This window comes from Lissotriton helveticus, chromosome 11 (genome assembly GCF_964261635.1).
Source record: "Lissotriton helveticus chromosome 11, aLisHel1.1, whole genome shotgun sequence".
Classification (NCBI taxonomy): domain Eukaryota; kingdom Metazoa; phylum Chordata; class Amphibia; order Caudata; family Salamandridae; genus Lissotriton; species Lissotriton helveticus.
The window spans coordinates 1,056,700,056-1,056,718,251 of record NC_136072.1 but is presented as its reverse complement, the minus strand read 5'-3'; the positions used below and the strand labels follow the sequence as shown (position 1 = coordinate 1,056,718,251).

General features: G+C 50.0%; 1 protein-coding gene across 1 annotated transcript in view; it reads left to right on the top strand.

Annotated features, from left to right (window-relative positions):
* Positions 1-18,196, top strand: part of RSRC2 (arginine and serine rich coiled-coil 2) — a 266,569-nt gene that overhangs the window by 226,707 nt on the left and 21,666 nt on the right. The window contains exon 9 of the mRNA XM_078667575.1: positions 14,272-14,373. Within this exon, the coding sequence (XP_078523701.1) occupies positions 14,272-14,373 (102 nt within the window). The remainder of the gene's footprint in view (positions 1-14,271; positions 14,374-18,196) is intronic.

The window sequence follows — 18,196 nt, the reverse complement described above, 5'->3', positions numbered from 1 at the left end:
AGGTCATACAACACATATTCAGTAACCAGAGCTCATCTTAAACCCAGCCACCACAAAACTAACAAACGGTTACAAAGTCTATGCACAGCATAGTAAATCCAGAAATATTCACGCTGCAAAACATAGTGTTCGAGGCATATGAGCTGCAGAGTGTACACTTGGCATTAGATCGCCACCTGGTGTTGGGCTCGGATGATTGCAGGTTGTTGTCTTCTTGGAAGAAGTCTTTGTAGTCACGAGATAGGTGACTCCTCCCTTGGACAATACTGCGCATGGTCTTCGACTACATCCTCAGATTGTTTTTTTCCGCCACTGGGTTCGGATGAAAGTTTTCCGCTCCGGCTAGAAAAACTTTTCCAGCAACTTCGAAGCCTAAAAACTTTATACAAACAATATCGAAATCGATTAGACTTTTCGACACCATCAGCTACATTCCGGTGCGTCGACGCGGGCCTTTGGGCCTATCGGCGCTGTACGGCCTACGCCTCATGGACAGAACTCCATTCAAGAGATGGCCGGTATGTCGAGCAAAATTCCCTCATAGCGACCATCACGAGGTCTGCAACCTCTGTGTATCACCGGAACACAACGAGTCGACCTGCACAGCTTGTGCATCCTTCCGATCGAAGAAGACCATTCGGGATCGGAGGGCACGTCGACACGAGATGAGGAGAACGGCCCCAGCACCGGAGGCCACCTTCGAGGAGGAGATCTTCGAAGAAGACCTCTCCGAAGGCGAGGATCCACTCGAAGACATCTCCGAGGACGAGGCTCCACTCATCGCCGAGGAAGACTCGCCTGATCTCCAGATCATATCGGAGGCAGAGGACTCAGATGACTCGATTCCATCTCGTCAACCCGTGAGTACTCTTGCCCCTGCACAACAGACACTGCCGAAGCCAAAGGCAGCGGTCAACACTCCGCCCATGGGGCCCAGTCGAGACAGAAATATCCCCTCAGACGCCCCGCCTTCGGGCTCGGCTCCGAGGAAAACTACTACGCCTTCCGGTGCCTCGGCACCGACCAAGCCCCACACACATCCTTCGACACCGCAGGATTCTTCGACACCGAAGCCAAAACGCCCTTCGGTGCCCAAAGACAAAGATCCTTTGGCACCCAAACCTAAAGATGCACCGGTGCCGAAGCCAAAAACTGTAGCGGATCCGCAAAAAGCTCCGGCTCCGAAACCTCCCGGTTCCAAGAATAAAGATGGAAAGCCAGCGTCCGACGTTTCAAAGCAAACGAGACCTGCTTCCACTCCAGAAACTCCAACCTCGGTACCAAAGACTCCAAGGCCTGATTCAGAGGCACCTAAACCCTCTAACAAGCCTGCCAAGCCAAAACCACCTTCAACACTGAAAAATTTGCCACGGGACTCTAACGCCTCCTACAGCAAAAAACACAAAACACCCCTATCGGCACCGAAAAAATCGACACCGAAGAAGGTTGTAGAGGACGAACTGTTTAGACCAGATCCTAAACAAAAGAAGGTCCATATCAACCCAAAAACTGGACATGTGGAAGCTATTCCTCACAAGAAGAGACCAGCAGACACACCACTCCTACCTGTGGTTCCTGCCAAAAAGGATTGTGCAACTTCGCCAATACACCCTTACTCTCCTTTACCTTCTTCCTCCCCTATCCCTCCTTACTTTTCACCAAGAGTTTCTCCTGTTCAATCTCCTGCATCATCACACCACACTGATGAGGAGTATGATATAGGTGGGGGGAATGACACACCAGACCCACACACGTTCCCTGTAGATGAAGGTATCAACCCAGATACATATCCTACAGATGAAGATATATACGAGTACCCAGCAAATAATGTGCCTGAAATTCCTGATCCTCATTCCTACCCCACAAAACCTTCCCCTCCAGAAGCTAGCATTGGGTTTAATCACCTCTTAAATAGAGCTGCCCTTTACCACAGGGTTACAATGAACTCTGATGCCATTGAGGAGGATTTTGTATTAGACACATTTGAGCAGTCACAAAGGTCTACACAAATACTACCCATGATCACAGGAGTCATTAAACATGCTCCGGAAATATTTAAAGACCCTGTGCGTTGTAGAGTGTTAAATCCAAGAATAGAAAAGAAATATAGACCAGCACCATCTGATCCAGATTATATTAAGGGACATCTGCCACTAGACTCCCTAGTAGAGTCCAATGCACGGAAAAGAGCTAATTCCCAGACTTCTGGTGACACGCCCCCTCCTGACAAAGAATCCAAGGTTTTGCAGCGTGAATCTTTCTGGATTCACTATGCTGTGCATATTCCGCAATCTGGTGGTTGGGTCCGGAATCGTAGTCTTTTTTCTCTTTTTTTTTTTTTTTTTGTCGTAGCCCAGGTGGGCGTCGACGTCCCACCATTCGGTGACGTCGGCGTGCTTCCGGCGGAAGCTACCACCCTTGGGCGCCATCTTCAGATTCTTTTTTCCGCCGTTGGGTCTGGATCGTCGCGTGAAGCTCCAGAAGTTTTGGAGGAGGAAAGAAGAAAATACAGCAAAAACTCACAGGGGAAGACCTGAGAACATCGACAGAAGAGGACCTTTAGCGAGGAGACGACGAAGAAAGGAGAGAACTTCGTAATCTTCGACGCCCTTGAAGGAATGCGCACACAGGGGGCCCCCTGAGCGCAGGGATGTACAAGACGCCGTTTAAATTCTGCAAGAACTGCCACCACAAGTTCTCACAGAAGGACCAGCACCCAGTCTGCAACCTCTGCCTGCCAATCAACCACGAGAGCAGAGACTGCAACGCCTGCTCCGTCTTCAAGCCGAAGACACTCCGAATTCGAGAAGGACAGAGGACGGCTCACCACACGATGAAGGGCAAAGGCCAAGCCCCGACGCTTTATGAACTTGGCCTCTCCACCGACGATGAGGACAACATCGCCGAAGGACCAGATGACTTCACGGTCGTTGAGACCGATAAGAATACGCCTGATAAGGTAGGAGAGTCTACGACCCCGAAAACTCCCACAGGGCCTCGAAAGCCTGAGGCAGTCTCTCGAGAGTCAGAGCACAGAGCCTCGAAAGGAGCACCGGCGCCGAGCAAATCGACGACCGAAGCTGCATCCTCCGAAAAAGAGCCCAGCGGATCCTCCGAGAAGGACTCCCGGAGGCAGAAGACCAGCGAAAAGCAAAGGTCATCGAAGCAAGCCCCCGAAAAAGGGCCTTCGACTTCGACTCCGACGTCGAAAGAAAAAGAGCCGAAGAAAGCTTAGACGACGACGCCGAAAAGGGCGGCCGAAACGCTCGACGACCAACAGGCCGCAGAAATGCAGAGAAAAAAGAGAAGGCTCGAGGCCGAAATGGAGAACATCCTTCAGAGAAGGAAGGACTTCGACGAAAAAATGAAAAGTTACAAGATTCCCCCGAAGCCGGCACCGACCGTCGCTGAGGTACAGGCGATCGAAGAGTTCGACATCGAAGGGCCGCCGAAAACTCCGGAACCTTCGGAGCACGAAGAGGAGGAGGACCTCTACTACACAGAGGGGGATTACGGGGAACAGCAGTCGAGCTACGGTTCAGGTTCCTCGACGGCCCAAGACCAGGAATGGCAGGACATCGAGGCCGAAAACCCAGAGGAGGCGGTAGAAACATACCCCTCGAGGCCTTCGCCACCGGATGACATTGGGGCATACAATGAGGTGGTAAGAAAGGCGGCAACAGCTTATGGAATTAAGCTGGAAGAGGAGAAGCCAGAAGCAGACTTCCTACTCGAGACACTGCTCCCCATACAGACAAGGAGCCAGTTCCTGCCCATGCTCAAGAGTATCACGGCCCAGGGAAAGGAGGCCTTCAAGGACCCGGCTACATGCAGATCTGTAACGCCGAGGACCGAGAAGAAGTACAAATTCTCCTCCGAAGACCTAGCTTACATCAAGGGTTCCGTCACAGCGGATTCTATCATCGCTGCAACGGCCAGGAAAAGGGCAAACGTCCCAACAACGTCCGGACCCCCACCTGACAAAGAAAGCAGGAGGATGGACCTAACGGGCAGGAAGATTGAGAGGAACGCTGCGACGCACTGGCGGATGGCGAATTCCAACGCCCTCCTGAATAGGCATCAATACCAGCACTGGGAGGAGATGGGACAGTTGCTCAAACACCTCCCGGAACAATACCGTGACAGAGGTGCACACCTGGTAGAGGAAGGGAAGAGCATCGCCAACTCATGCCTGAAGACAGCCTTGGACGGGGCAGAAACATCCAGCAGACTGATGGCTATAGGCATCACTGAAAGAAGGCAAGCATGGCTCAGGATCTCAGGATTCAAGGCTGAAGTCCAGAACAACATCCTGAACACACCCTTCAGCGGTGAAACATTGTTCGGAGCCCCAGTTGATGATAAGCTCACCCAACTGAAGAAGGACAACGAGACGGCAAGGTCCATGGGAGCCCTGCAGTTCAGAGGGATGAGAAGGAGCACTCCGTCGCGGAGGCCGAACGGCAGAGGTGGAAGCCAGCGAGGAGATTCTCACCAGAGTTTCCACCAGGGGCAACAGAGTGACAGCCAAGGCCACCAGGGGCAGCAGAGGCAAAACTGGAGCTATCAAGGCAGGGGCCAGTCCTTTCGATCGAGAGGAAATGGACGGGGCCAGAGAAGAAGAGGCGGCGAACAGCCCCCCTCTAAATGACTTCACACGAGAGAAGGTGCTCTACCACCCACACCCTCTGGGGGAGGAGCACGGGAAAACAAAGAGGAGAGGGCTACACGGACAAGACACAAAGGAACATGCAACTCCGGTAGGAGGAAGATTGAGATTTTTTCTCCAGGAGTGGAGAAAAACAGACAAGTGGATACTCAATATTATGCAGTTCGGGTACTGCATAGAGTTGGAAAAAAGGCCACCAAACAGAAAACCAAGGAAAAGACAGCACTCAGGAAGAGAGCTGCAACTACTGCAAGAGGAAGCCCAAGAACTCCTCCTCAAAGCGGCCATAGAACGGGTCCCCTTCAAAGAACGGAACATGGGAGTGTACTCAAACTACTTCCTAGTGCCAAAGGTGGACGAAAGCCTAAGACCCATACTGGACCTACGGTTCCTGAACAAATACGTCAAAACTCAAAAATTCAAAATGACGTCCCTACAAGAGGTCATTCCTCAGATAAAAGCAGGGGGCTTCTTGTCTACCATAGACCTCAAAGATGCATACCTGCACATCCCCATGAACAAGCAGCACAAGCGCATGCTAAGGGTTCACTGTAAACAAGGATCACTACCAATTCACGACCCTAGCTTTCGGCCTAAAGTCCGCACCAAGGGTGTTCACCAAATGCCTTGCGGCAGTGGCCGCACACCTAAGGAGAAAGGGGATACACGTGTACCCCAACCTCGACGACTGGCTGGTGAAGGCAAACTGCTACAGGACATGCAAAGAGCATGCAGAACAGGTGACAGGAACGCTAGCAAACCTGGGTTTCTCCATACACTGGGGCAAAAGCTCAATGGAACCAGAGCAGGTGAAGATCTTCCTGGGAGCCCAGATCGACACCATACAATGCAGAGTCTTACCGAGCGAAAAGAGAACGCTCAGCCTACTGAGGGAGAAACATCACTACCAGAAGGGGCGATCTCTGACAGTGAGGACTGTGAGCAAGATCTTGGGGATGATGGCATCATGCATCCACCTGGTCCCCAATGTACGCCTACAAATGAGACCACTCCAAGAGTGGCTGCAACAACAATGGTCACAAGCTACAGGAAATTGGGAGGATCTAGTGGTTGTAACGCTCAGGGTGCAGGAAGAGATAAGGTGGTGGACCAAGGAGAGAATAACAGAAGGGAAACCTCTAACACCACCGGACCCAACCGTGACCATCACCACAGACGCATCCCAGAAGGGGTGGGGCGCACACATGAACAGGCTCAGAGTGAGGGGTCTGTGGAGCCCTACAGATGCAGTCAGGCACATCAACTACCTGGAACTGAAAACTGTGTTGCTAGCCCTCAAGGCCTTTCAGAAACACCTACACAACCGGAAGGTGCTAATACAAACCGGCAACACCACAACGATGTTTTACATAAACAGGGGGGAACTCAATCGTTCCCGCTGTCAAACTTGGCACAAGAGATCTGGAAATGGGCCATACCACTAAAAATAGACCTGCTAGCCATACACCTGCCAGGGAAGGACAATGTGGAAGCGGATTGGCTCAGCAGGCAGACTTCAGCATCCCACGAGTGGGAACTCAACAGTCAGGAAACAGAGAGTCTATTCAGGAAGTGGGGCACCCCAACAAGAGACCTATTTGCAACACACCGGAATGCAAAATGCCAATACTTTGCATCCAGGCAACCAGCGGCACGGTCCCAGGGGGATGCCCTATGGATAAGCTGGTCAAAAACATTTGCCTACGCTTTTCCCCCGATACCACTGATCCCCAGGGTGCTCAACAAATGCATGAAGAGCAACATGACGCTCATCCTTGTGGCACCACAATGGGCCAGACAGACGTGGTATTCTCAGATAATGGAGATGGCGCAGGGGCCTCCCCACAAGTTCTCAAAAAGAAGAGACCTACTCTCCATGGAAAACGGAGGAATCCTACACCCAGAGCCAGAGAGCCTCAACCTCTCAGCCTGGCTCCTGAGGACTTAGAATTTGCACACCTGAAACTACCAGAGAGCACCCTGCAGGTGCTGCGAGAGGCAAGAAGGCCCAGCACACGCAAGTGCTATGGGGAAAAGTGGAAAAGATTCACTCAATGGTGTTGCAAAAAACAACTCCAAAGGAGACTGACCACGGAGTCCACGGTGCTAAGGTACCTCGCACACCTAATCAAGGCAAAGCTAAGCTCATCCTCACTGAGAGTGCACCTAGCAGCGATTGTGGCATACACAAGAGGAGAAACAGGGAGAAGCTTCTTCACATCTCAAGTCGTGAAAAGATTCCTGGAAGGGGCTAAAAGAATAGCGCCGCCAAAGAGAATGCCGCCACCGGCCTGGAACTTAAACGTGGTACTGACGGAGCTCATGAAAGCACCCTTCGAACCCATCCACAAAGCATCACTGCAAACGTTGACAATGAAGACGGCCTTCCTGGTGGCACTCACACTGCAGGAACCCTACATCCAGATACAGTGACAGGGTCGTGATGAGAACTGACCCACACTTCATGCCAAAGGTGGTGTCAAGGTTCCACATGAATCAGAGTATTCAGATCCCTAGCTTCTTCCAAAACCCCACTACAAGCACTGAGAGGTCGCTCCACACCCTAGACGCAAGAAGGGCTGTGATGCACTACATTGAAAGAACAAAGGACCACAGGAAGACGAAACAGTTCTTTGTGTCCTTCGCTAACAGTTACATGGGCAAACCAGTTACGAAAAACACCATAGCCCGATGGATCGCACAGACAATTCAGTTCTGCCACAAGCAAGCTGGCCAGGAGCTAACGGGAGGGGCACGAGCCCACTCCACCAGGAAGAAAGGACCAACAATTGCCTTCCTGGCCAACACACCGATTCAGGATATATGCCTGGCGGCAACATGGGCTTCAGTACACACTTTCACGAAGCACTACTGCGTGGATGTACAGATGAACAAGGAAGCACAAGTAGGACAAAAAGTGCTTCAACATATTTTTAGCAACCAACGCTCATCTTCCACCCAACCGCCACAAAAGTAACGAAAACCGCTACAAAATCTATGCACAGCATAGTGAATCCAGAAAGATTCACGCTGCAAAACGAATAGTTTCTTACCTGTCGGTGTAGTTTTGCAGCTTGAAGATCTTTCTGGATTCACTAGCGAACCCACCCGCCTCCGCCAGAAAGATGAGGCTGGAAAAGAGAGTGGAAAAACATGAAGAAGAAAAAAAAAGCAAGTTGGAACAATTACAAAATACGTGGAAACACTAACGTTGAAAAAACGATTAACATACATAGCCATGGATTCACTACAAAGACAAACAAGGAAAAGAGACAGAAAAAAGAATCCGAAGATGGCGCCCAAGGGTGGAAGCTTCCGCCGGAAGCACGCCGACGTCACCGAAAGGACACCAAATGGTGGGACGTCGACGCCCACCTGGGCTACGACAAAAAAGAAAAAGAGAAAAAAGACTACGACTCCAGAACCAACCACCAGATTGCGGAATATGCACAGCATAGTGAATCCAGAAAGATCTTCAAGCTGCAAAACTACACCGACGGGTAAGAAACTATTCGTTATACGTGATAGCTTAAGCTTCCTAGTGCCTTAATGCTCTGAGTTATGTAAGGGAACAGACATCCCTGTTGGAGTTGCATGCATTCCTCCCAGCCGGAGACACACTGGAAGCATTAGTTGCTCCTTGCGGCGCACCGATGCCGACCAAGGTGGCGACGATGATGACATTGTCCCTTGCATAACTGTGAGCTTTTAGATATTTAGAAGAATAATGTAGGAAGGTTGATCCCTGACTATGGTTGCCCCCAACTTTTTGCCTGGTGTTTTGCTGGTTTTCTGACTTAGTTGACCTGAGGCCCTGCTATTCAGGACCTCAGGCCCACTGCTCTCTCTGTAAAATGGATTCCATGTACCTTAGGTGCATATCTAAATTGGATACTGAGCCACCTTATCAGTCCCTGGACAGTGTACCTTAGGTACCCAGGGCATAGGTGTACCCAGGGCCTACCAGGGGCTGCAGCATGTATTATGCCACCCCTGGCTGGCCATCCAAATCTGACACAACTGGCTGCTTGACAGCTGGGGCAAGGTGGTGTAATCACCCTTTGCTTTAGATATAGTATACCTATATCTAACCCTAAAATGGACACACAGATCTCCTATCAGTCACTCCTATGGCAGGCCTTAACAATCCTGAAGGCAGAGTGCTTGGAATCGTGTGAGATGGTGCTCTGGCATGAGCTGAGCCTGTCTGCGGCTTTCGGGATCTATCCCTTAGCCGTTTCCATGATATCGCATACCATATACTCTTAAGTGCATTATAATCCTCGCGGTTATGTGCCAACTCTGGTATCGCTTTATCAAAACATGTCGAGTAAGGTGTCATACGAATTGGAATACTAACCCCTCGCCAATTCTGGCGACGGGGTTAGCATTCCACCCTTCTAGAGGGACACGACATGCCTGTAACCTGTAACCCGGTTAAAAGTCAGACAGAGCCTTAGCATCCACAAAATGGATGCTGCCACCGAGACACAAGTCTGCCCTCCTGCTGCTGGGAGTCCTCCCAGAGCAGGAGATAAGGACAAAGGGTTTCCTGCCAGGGGCGGTGCCAGCACCGTCCCAGACAGGGTTTTGTGTATTGTAGGTAGGCAGGGCTTTAGAGGAAGGTGACTGCAAGTAGCACCCCGGTGCTCACTATGCATAGGCCGGCTTGAACCAGTTCCAGGGTCACTCCAGACCCTGTGCTGGGGAAAAGCCCGCCAAGGAAGTGGGTGTAACCACCCCCCTCCTAGTCCCACCCATAGGGCAGGACTTAGTCGCGTGCCAGCCCCTTTTTACAGGATAAAGGTAGAGACTGGCCCCCTTCCAAATCAGATCATCTTTGAATCCTGAAACTACTTTCTGCGAAAGGAACTCAAGACTTCTTCCTAAGATTTCTCCCTTGTGACTAAGGAGTAGTCACCCTGCATCCGCAGGCACCATCTAAGAACACTGCGGTCTGCTGTAAGTCCTTCCTCCGGAATCCGACTGCCCAGCTCGACGAGAACCGGCTTCCCTGGCACCTCTGACCTCTACCCACCTCTACAGCCCAGCTGAGAACCGTGGGTGCGACGAGACCTCAAGGGACCGGCCATCTGCAAGACTGCACGACTTCTTTCCAGCAAGCCCGCCGAGTAATCTACTGGTGAGTGCTTTGGGGTCCGAGAAGCCCCGACTCTGAGCAGCTCCAGCTCCGAAGTGCAGCCCCCCAGCATCTCCACGATCTGCGTGGGGCCCTTCTGCTTTCCGCTGCTCACCGCGTTGTTTGGCTACTAGCCCGTTGGCTTGTGGCCTTCCTGACGACGCCCGACGACATTTCTGCTGCTGGTCTGGTTGCTCCAGACTGGCCCTTGCTCCCTCCCAGAAGAGGAGCACCCTGGACCCTCCTGGTCCACTCAAGACGCCATTTTGAGTCCACCGCGTGGGCTTGAATTAGCCAAGGCTTGTTGCCCAATCCTGGGTAACTCCGACGCCAACGACTTCATCCTTCGTGGGACAGCTCGCACCTCCATCCTGGTCGCCGACAACGCCTCCTGGTCCGAGAGACTGCAGAGCCCAGCAGCGCCCACTCACCTGACTGTGGTGACTTCGCCCGGTGCCATCCTGGTGCCCACTTAATCACTGGCTAGTGATTCAAGAACTTGGTCCCCTCTGCTTTCAGGTTTTCTTCTTCCTTGATCCAGGCTTGGATCCATCGAACTTTCCTTCACTGGTCGCCTGCCAGCAACTTCCTTCTTCCAGGCTCCTGGTCCGGCAACGAGATCCCCGACGTCTTTTCAGACCTATGCAGCTGCAGCCCCTGGGCTAGGTAACTTCGGCACTTCGGTGTCCCAGCATAGCCTCACTATCCTAGGGTCAGGATCCACTGTCGTTTTCTTCCTACCAGGTCGGGTTCGCCCGTGAACACTAACTTTGTGAATTCTAGCTTCCATAGACTTTGTCCCGCATCCCGCGTGAGAGTGCACACTCTGCACCCGAGTCCCCTGGGCCTCCTAGTAGTAATCTAACGATTCCCTAGTCCAGTCCTAGCGATTCCAAAGCCTATTAGAACTGTTACTTACCTGCTAGTAATTCGCATTCCACTTTTAGCGTATATGGTTTTTCGTGCCCCTCGGGCATTTGTGTGTAACGTGCTAACTTAAAAGTATTTTCGTAAGAGTTTTGTTGTGTGCTTAGCACCCTGTCCTCATAAAGAGTACAGGGTTGTTGTGATTCTAATAAATACATTGTTTATTTTCATAACACTTGTGTGGTGTCCTTTCACTGGGTGTTCAAGGGGTAATGTGATGGTAAAACAGCTGGCTTAACACGCCCTCTAGAGTCTTAGCCTTAGACTGCTCGTATCCATGCTACTAGGATAGCTGGTCTATAAGGTTGACTTACAACCAATCATCAATAAGGGTTGTTTGGACTGATATATAGTGATCACTAGAATAGTGAACACTGCACATCAGGCCAACTTCTCACAAATAAGCTATCACATATAATTAGCCAACAACCTCCAGCACCCCTGAGAGGACTGACTGCCTTAAACAAAACAAGGCCTTCCTGTGAACAGCAGCTCTGTTCAAAACAATCTCCAAAGCAAGACTCTGAGCCTGCTGAGGACAAAGAAACCCGATGCCTGGAACCACCACTGCACCAGTTGCCCACAGCCCGATTGGCCCACCCCCACAGCTGTCCATAGTCTGAGTTTACCGAGGAGTGACCCCTCGAGGACTCACCGACACCGCCTACAGCGTTTTCACAGAGATCCCCCCCCCCCCCCCAATCTCAAGTGGCCCGGTAAGGTGAAATCCAACCTCTAAAGACACCCCTGCATCCAGCCAGCCTGCACACTGGAGAAAATAACCCGAGGAGCACCTTAGTCCCCAAGCGCTTCAACTTACCTACCCAACTGTTGATTCCTCCATGAATACTTACGGGACCGAGCCTGCAGCTACAAACCAAAAACGAAAATCCCCATTGAAAACCGGGCACCTGACCCGTAAACCGCATCCTGCACCCAGCCGCCGCCGGGGTTGGTATTCCTGGGTAAGGTAAGGAATCTATAACTAGAAGTCTATCCAATAAGTAAGTTACTTACCTTCAGTAATAATGTATCTGGTAGAGACATATTCTAGTTATAGATTCCTTACTGCCCCACCCAGCCACCCTGTTCTGCAAACTGATGTGTAGGGATAGGGTCTCCCCTAAAGGTCCCTAGTTTTGACGGACCAGTGGTTAACGTTTCATGGCTCTGCGCTTCTGTCGTGGAAAGTCTACCAGAGAGTAGTTGGCCTAACTGCTAGGGCGGTCGACCTTGAATCTGGGGAACTGGGTTCGGATTTCGGCAATGACACTTAACATCCTGTGATTCTGGGCAAATCACGTAATCTTCCCGTGCCTAACAAAAATTAATGTGTCAGTCCTGTAATGCAACTGGTGCTATGTAAAGCGCTCTGATACCCGATTCAGGTCAAGTTTGCGCTATATAAAACTCTGTAAAGAAAAGCAGAATTGGATGTCAACCTCCAAGGGTTAAGACCGGCACGGGGGAATTAGAAAGACGAGGCAGCATCAAGCACCCACCATCAGTGGCACAGGGGCGGACGAATTAGAGTGCCCACACAGCATCAGGCACCCAATACAAATCAATGGGGGACAGCTGTCTCAAACAAAGGCTGCAGGCTCTGACCAGGTTACTGGCCGAACGTAACTGGTGGCTGCCAGGTAAGTTCAGAAGTTGAGGGTCACCTGGGCACTGTCGGTCGGGCTCTCCAAGGCCGGGGGGCTGCAGGTGCAGAGGTCTTTACAGGTCGGAAAATCCTTACCGGAGCCTGTCATGGTTGGGGTTCCTTCATGTGTAGGTTGCAAGGATCATCATGGAGTCCTGGAGGGGTCAGCCCACAGTGGATTTGTGCTCTGGATTGCTGGATAATCTCGCTGAGACCAGGGGGCCACTTTGACGCAGGCAGGAGGTGTTGAGTGGAGAGGTGGATCAGGGACGCGTGGTTTCACGGTTCCCAAGGTGTCCGAGGCCTTTCTGGGAGTTTCTTGGTAAACAGGGCTGCAGTTCTCTGTAGTTCTGGTCTTTGTTGAAGACCACAGTCTTTCCAGAGGCTTTTGGAGGGTTCTGGGCTGTGGGATGAGTTGTCTGTTTTCATAGGATCTTCGAGGCTGTAGATAGGCCGTTAGACCTCGGTCCAAGTAAGTGGTTGACTTCAGGCTTCATCTGCTGCACGGCTCTTCTTTGTCCTCTTCCTTCTTGAGTCATACGGAACTAAGGATTAAGTTTCAGGGGTGCCCCTAAATACTCCATTTAGGGGCATTAAAGGGGCTGGCAGATAGTAGTCTATGACTACTTGCCTTTAGGGTGACTAACCCTTTGTATGTCCACCCCTGACTGAAATCCTCAAACTGAGTAGAGGATTTTCAAAGGAGGGGGGCACACTTTAGCTAAGGCCACCTTGGGTGTGGTCCTGGCTGAGAGGGAACACATTCTATCATGCTTACTATTGTCCTGCTGACCTTGCTCCCAAAGGTTGGGCTTGGTCAGAGGGAAGGGTATCTCCACTAGCTGGAGAGGCGCTGGCTAGGGTAACAAAGGGCAGGAAGCCTTTGAGGCTCACCGCTCTTCAGTGCTGTTCCTGCTTGGGGGTAGGTGTGAAGCGCCTCCACCCAGAGCGCAAGACTCCCGCCTCTGAGTCAGATACATGTCTAGTAGTGGCAGGTTGGTGCAAACGAATCAGGCACACACCAGATGTTTGGTAAGTTTTGAGGAGGCACCTCTGAGTGCATTTATTAATGAATCCAACACTGGCAGGGTGATTAATCTAAGATGTTTAGTACCAAACCTCTTGGTATTCGGTTAAGCCATCATGTATCTGTGGAACTCGCATCATCACGTTTCCAGCCCATGTATTAAGTATGGCTTCACTATGCATTTATGTCTAAGAATGGACTTTGACACTATATGGGCGTATATGCTCATGCAGTTATACCCTTACAAGAGGTATTGTGCACCCTGGCTTAGGGCTATAAGGCCTGCTGTAGGGGTGACTTACCTATGCACAGTATCACATAAACCATAAAAAGGTCCTAGGTTAGTACTCCACAAACTGTAGCCACCAGTTCTGTGTCCCTGTCCATTGGTGCAGAAGGAAGAACAAGACTCGTAAGTTACATCTATGCACAGGGGTTGTACTGATTTGTAACTCGTCTTCATCATTTCTGGGGAAGTTTAAAGCCAACACGCAGCCCCGGGATGCCACCTACTTGGGTGCGAGAGCATCGCTACAAAAAAAAAATTCCGATCCAGGATGGCTCTCGTGGAATAAGATGAGGAGGCCTTGTATAGATAGTGTCCACCAGAAAAAGCATTACTGAAGTAAGCAAATTGTTTATTTCCTCCTCACCTAAATCTATTATATGCGGTGTCGTGAGCTTTTTATGCTGTAAAAGAAATTGGAATGGTGCGATTACATACCGACTATATATTTACAACCATTTTTAACGTCAGAAGTGTAGATTTTCATTGTTTGTTTAACCATGATGTTTTGTGAATAGACATTTTATTTCAATGAAGTGTTTACAAATGTAATGTTTCTTTTATTTCATTAAAGCATCAAGATAACTCAAAAAATCAATCTGCGGAGTTATGGGAGAAGCTTAATTTTGGAAACAAGGACCAAAATGTTAAATTCAGAAAGCTGATGGGCATTAAGGTAAATCTGATCTTATCTGTGCTTATTCATTCTGTATTTTCCTGCCCAGCTCTTTTTTTAATTAATAGTCCAAGGACATTAGATGCTTTCACTCTAATATGGATATACTGGTTATATTTAATTGCTTTAGATTATAGCAAGCACTGAGTCAGTTGAGATGACCTTCAGTCGTCTCTGGCAAGCAAAAAACTGCCATGAACGTCTCGTCCTCCTCGTTTGCGGGTGGGGTTTAATTTTTGCACTTTAGGCTACTCCCAATTTGCATAATGTTGTGGGCTCCCTTGTAGTGGTCATTGGTCCCACCGGATAGAGCACAGGTAAGCACAGCTCCTCGCGTTACTAGTGGGATTCCCTCCCCACCCGCCTTTTTTATTTATTATTTTTAATTTTAAACAACATTGCAAAATGTCAAACGGTAAATATGTTGCAAAGGAGTTATGCCTGTATCCTAGGTCTGAACCGAGATGCCAAACGTTAAGTATAATAGGTAAAGCAAATAATATACACATGGTTGCTCATTTCACCTATGCTGTATGAGGCAATTTAAACAAGTTTGTTTTAAAAAAAAAAAAAAATCACAGACCTGTCCAGATTTCTACCCATACTGTGCATTGTGTACCCACATTGTTACTAAACGCCGCCGTACCCCCGGGATATCGGCACAAAGGCTGTGTTATCCGAATATTACAGACTGTTACTGACTAAATTGTGGCCGGCCCAAGGGGTTGTAGGCCGGACACTGTCTTTACTATCAGAGGTACAATAAAGGTCTTTAAATAAAAAAATAAAATAAAAATTGCAAAATGTCTAATAGATAATTTGGGGAAATGGCCGCAGCAGTCTTTCTGTTCCATCAATGAGGGGAGAAGTAGGAGGCTGGGGACAAAAAGCTTACTAGACACCTGGGAATATGGAGGGGAAAAAAAGAAGGGTGGTGTTGACTTGCTCAGGCATCGACCATGCTCCCACCCCAATATGGACCCCGTAGTCTTTCAGACCCCATCGGGACAGGGGCAGATTAGGGTTTTAGACGGTTACCCCCAGTCTTCTCCCAGAGGAACAAATTTCTCTTGCCCAGGCAAAAGAATGGAGTGGGTGTGGTCATAAAGCCAGTGAACGCCCCAACAGGCTCTTTGCCTCCCACCACACCTGAAGCAAGTTTGAAAGATCTGCACTTAGCACCCTCTACCAGAAATCTGCACCTCTGAACAGACTTGAGAACCGAAGTATTGTAAAAATCTTTTTTTCTGATGGATACTTTTAACCACACATTTTAAGTCCTGCCTGGTGTCACTGTATCTGAAAAACATTCCTGCAATAGTTTCCGTGCCCAACATGTGGCACCTTTGTATTTAGTGCCAGCTCTATCCCACCTCCAGAAGTCACATTATGGAGCCGCATATGGGCGCCAGTCCTGGTCTCTTGTAAATTCTTCCATTTCCACACCGTTTGATGCAGATCTTGTTGTCAGCTTGTGTGTGTTTAAAATTTTCACAAAACTATTTTCCATACCATCACTAAGTATGCCTTTAGTGCCTTGGCTCGAAACAAGGCTTGAAAGCCAATGGCAAATGCTTCTTGAGGCATTGGAAGGCCATCAGGGACACGAAGCGAAGCACTATATTGTCAAAAAATAGACATCGGCCGATCCTGTTTCTAGACCATTACTGGTGGCCATCCTCTGAGTTCAAGACCAAGTCGAATGGTGGGTCTCAGACATCACCTAGCTGCCATTGTACCTGTGTCAGCGCGCTGTGCGCGTTAGAACTTGAGCTTCTGCTTGTTTTAAAACCTATTTCGTTTTTTCCTCATTTGCGCCTATTACTATTTTGGTTGTTTTAAATTTAGTGCCTGGCCCTTACCTTCACTCTAATTTGGTGGAAACACACCGCTGTTGGGCGGGTCCGCTTCCCAGCGTAGCTCTTCGCAGTAGCGCCATCTTGGAAGTAGATGGTGCCGCTTTTTCGCACTAGCAGGTAGGCTTGACGCTCCAGTTGTCGTTAGGACGCTAGGCGTCTACTTAAGCGAGGAATATCTGCTGGCTCTCCCTCCTAGCTGCCATTGTACCTGTGTCAGCGCGCTGTGCGCGTTAGAACTTGAGCTTCTGCGTGTTTTACAACCTATTTCGTTTTTTCCTCATTTGCGCCTATTACTATTTTGGTTGTTTTAAAATTAGTGCCTGGCCCTTACCTTCACTCTAATTTGGTGGAAACACACCGCTGTTGGGCGGGTCCGCTTCCCAGCGTAGCTCTTCGCAGTAGCGCCATCTTGGAAGTAGATGGTGCCGCTTTTTCGCACTGGCAGGTAGGCTTGACGCTCCAGTTGTCGTTAGGACGCTAGGCGTCTACTTAAGCGAGGAATATCTGCTGGCTCTCCCTCCTAGCTGCCATTGTACCTGTGTCAGCGCGCTGTGCGCGTTAGAACTTGAGCTTCTGCTTGTTTTAAAACCTATTTCGTTTTTTCCTCATTTGCGCCTATTACTATTTTGGTTGTTTTAAAATTAGTGCCTGGCCCTTACCTTCACTCTAATTTGGTGGAAACACACCGCTGTTGGGCGGGTCCGCTTCCCAGCGTAGCTCTTCGCAGTAGCGCCATCTTGGAAGTAGATGGTGCCGCTTTTTCGCACTAGCAGGTAGGCTTGACGCTCCAGTTGTCGTTAGGACGCTAGGCGTCTACTTAAGCGAGGAATATCTGCTGGCTCTCCCTCCTAGCTGCCATTGTACCTGTGTCAGCGCGCTGTGCGCGTTAGAACTTGAGCTTCTGCTTGTTTTAAAACCTATTTCGTTTTTTCCTCATTTGCGCCTATTACTATTTTGGTTGTTTTAAAGTTAGTGCCTGGCCCTTACCTTCACTCTAATTTGGTGGAAACACACCGCTGTTGGGCGGGTCCGCTTCCCAGCGTAGCTCTTCGCAGTAGCGCCATCTTGGAAGTAGATGGTGCCGCTTTTTCGCACTGGCAGGTAGGCTTGACGCTCCAGTTGTCGTTAGGACGCTAGGCGTCTACTTAAGCGAGGAATATCTGCTGGCTCTCCCTCCTAGCTGCCATTGTACCTGTGTCAGCGCGCTGTGCGCGTTAGAACTTGAGCTTCTGCTTGTTTTAAAACCTATTTCGTTTTTTCCTCATTTGCGCCTATTACTATTTTGGTTGTTTTAAATTTAGTGCCTGGCCCTTACCTTCACTCTAATTTGGTGGAAACACACCGCTGTTGGGCGGGTCCGCTTCCCAGCGTAGCTCTTCGCAGTAGCGCCATCTTGGAAGTAGATGGTGCCGCTTTTTCGCACTAGCAGGTAGGCTTGACGCTCCAGTTGTCGTTAGGACGCTAGGCGTCTACTTAAACGAGTCATGCTGACGCGCAGCGGTTACGCGCAGCGGGGACGCCGGAGTTACGCCGGAGTTACGCCAGAGTTCAGCCCGTCTGCGCCCGTCCGCGCTGAGGACTGGCTGCGGGACGGGCTGGACTCTGGAGCTCCCGCTGTATCTACGGGTCATCCCAGGGATGACTTGGTGCGTGATCTGCTCCTATTTAGACCCCCTGTACATCACTGCCATCACCGGCTCTCCCCGGAGGCCATATGTCAGGCGCGGAGCTGTTCTTCGTGTAAGTCCTTTTTCAATCTCCCCACTCAGGCTTTTGGTAATTACGCCCTTCCCACCCCTGGTCGGCCCCTCTCTCAAACTAAACAGGGCTTTCTGATTAATGCACGGTCTCTCATTAAGCATGGTATAGAATTCCATGAGTTTGTACACATGAGGCAACCCGATTGGGTTTTTGTTACCGAGACATGGGCCTCCGACTCCTCTGGCCACGATCTCTTACTGGCG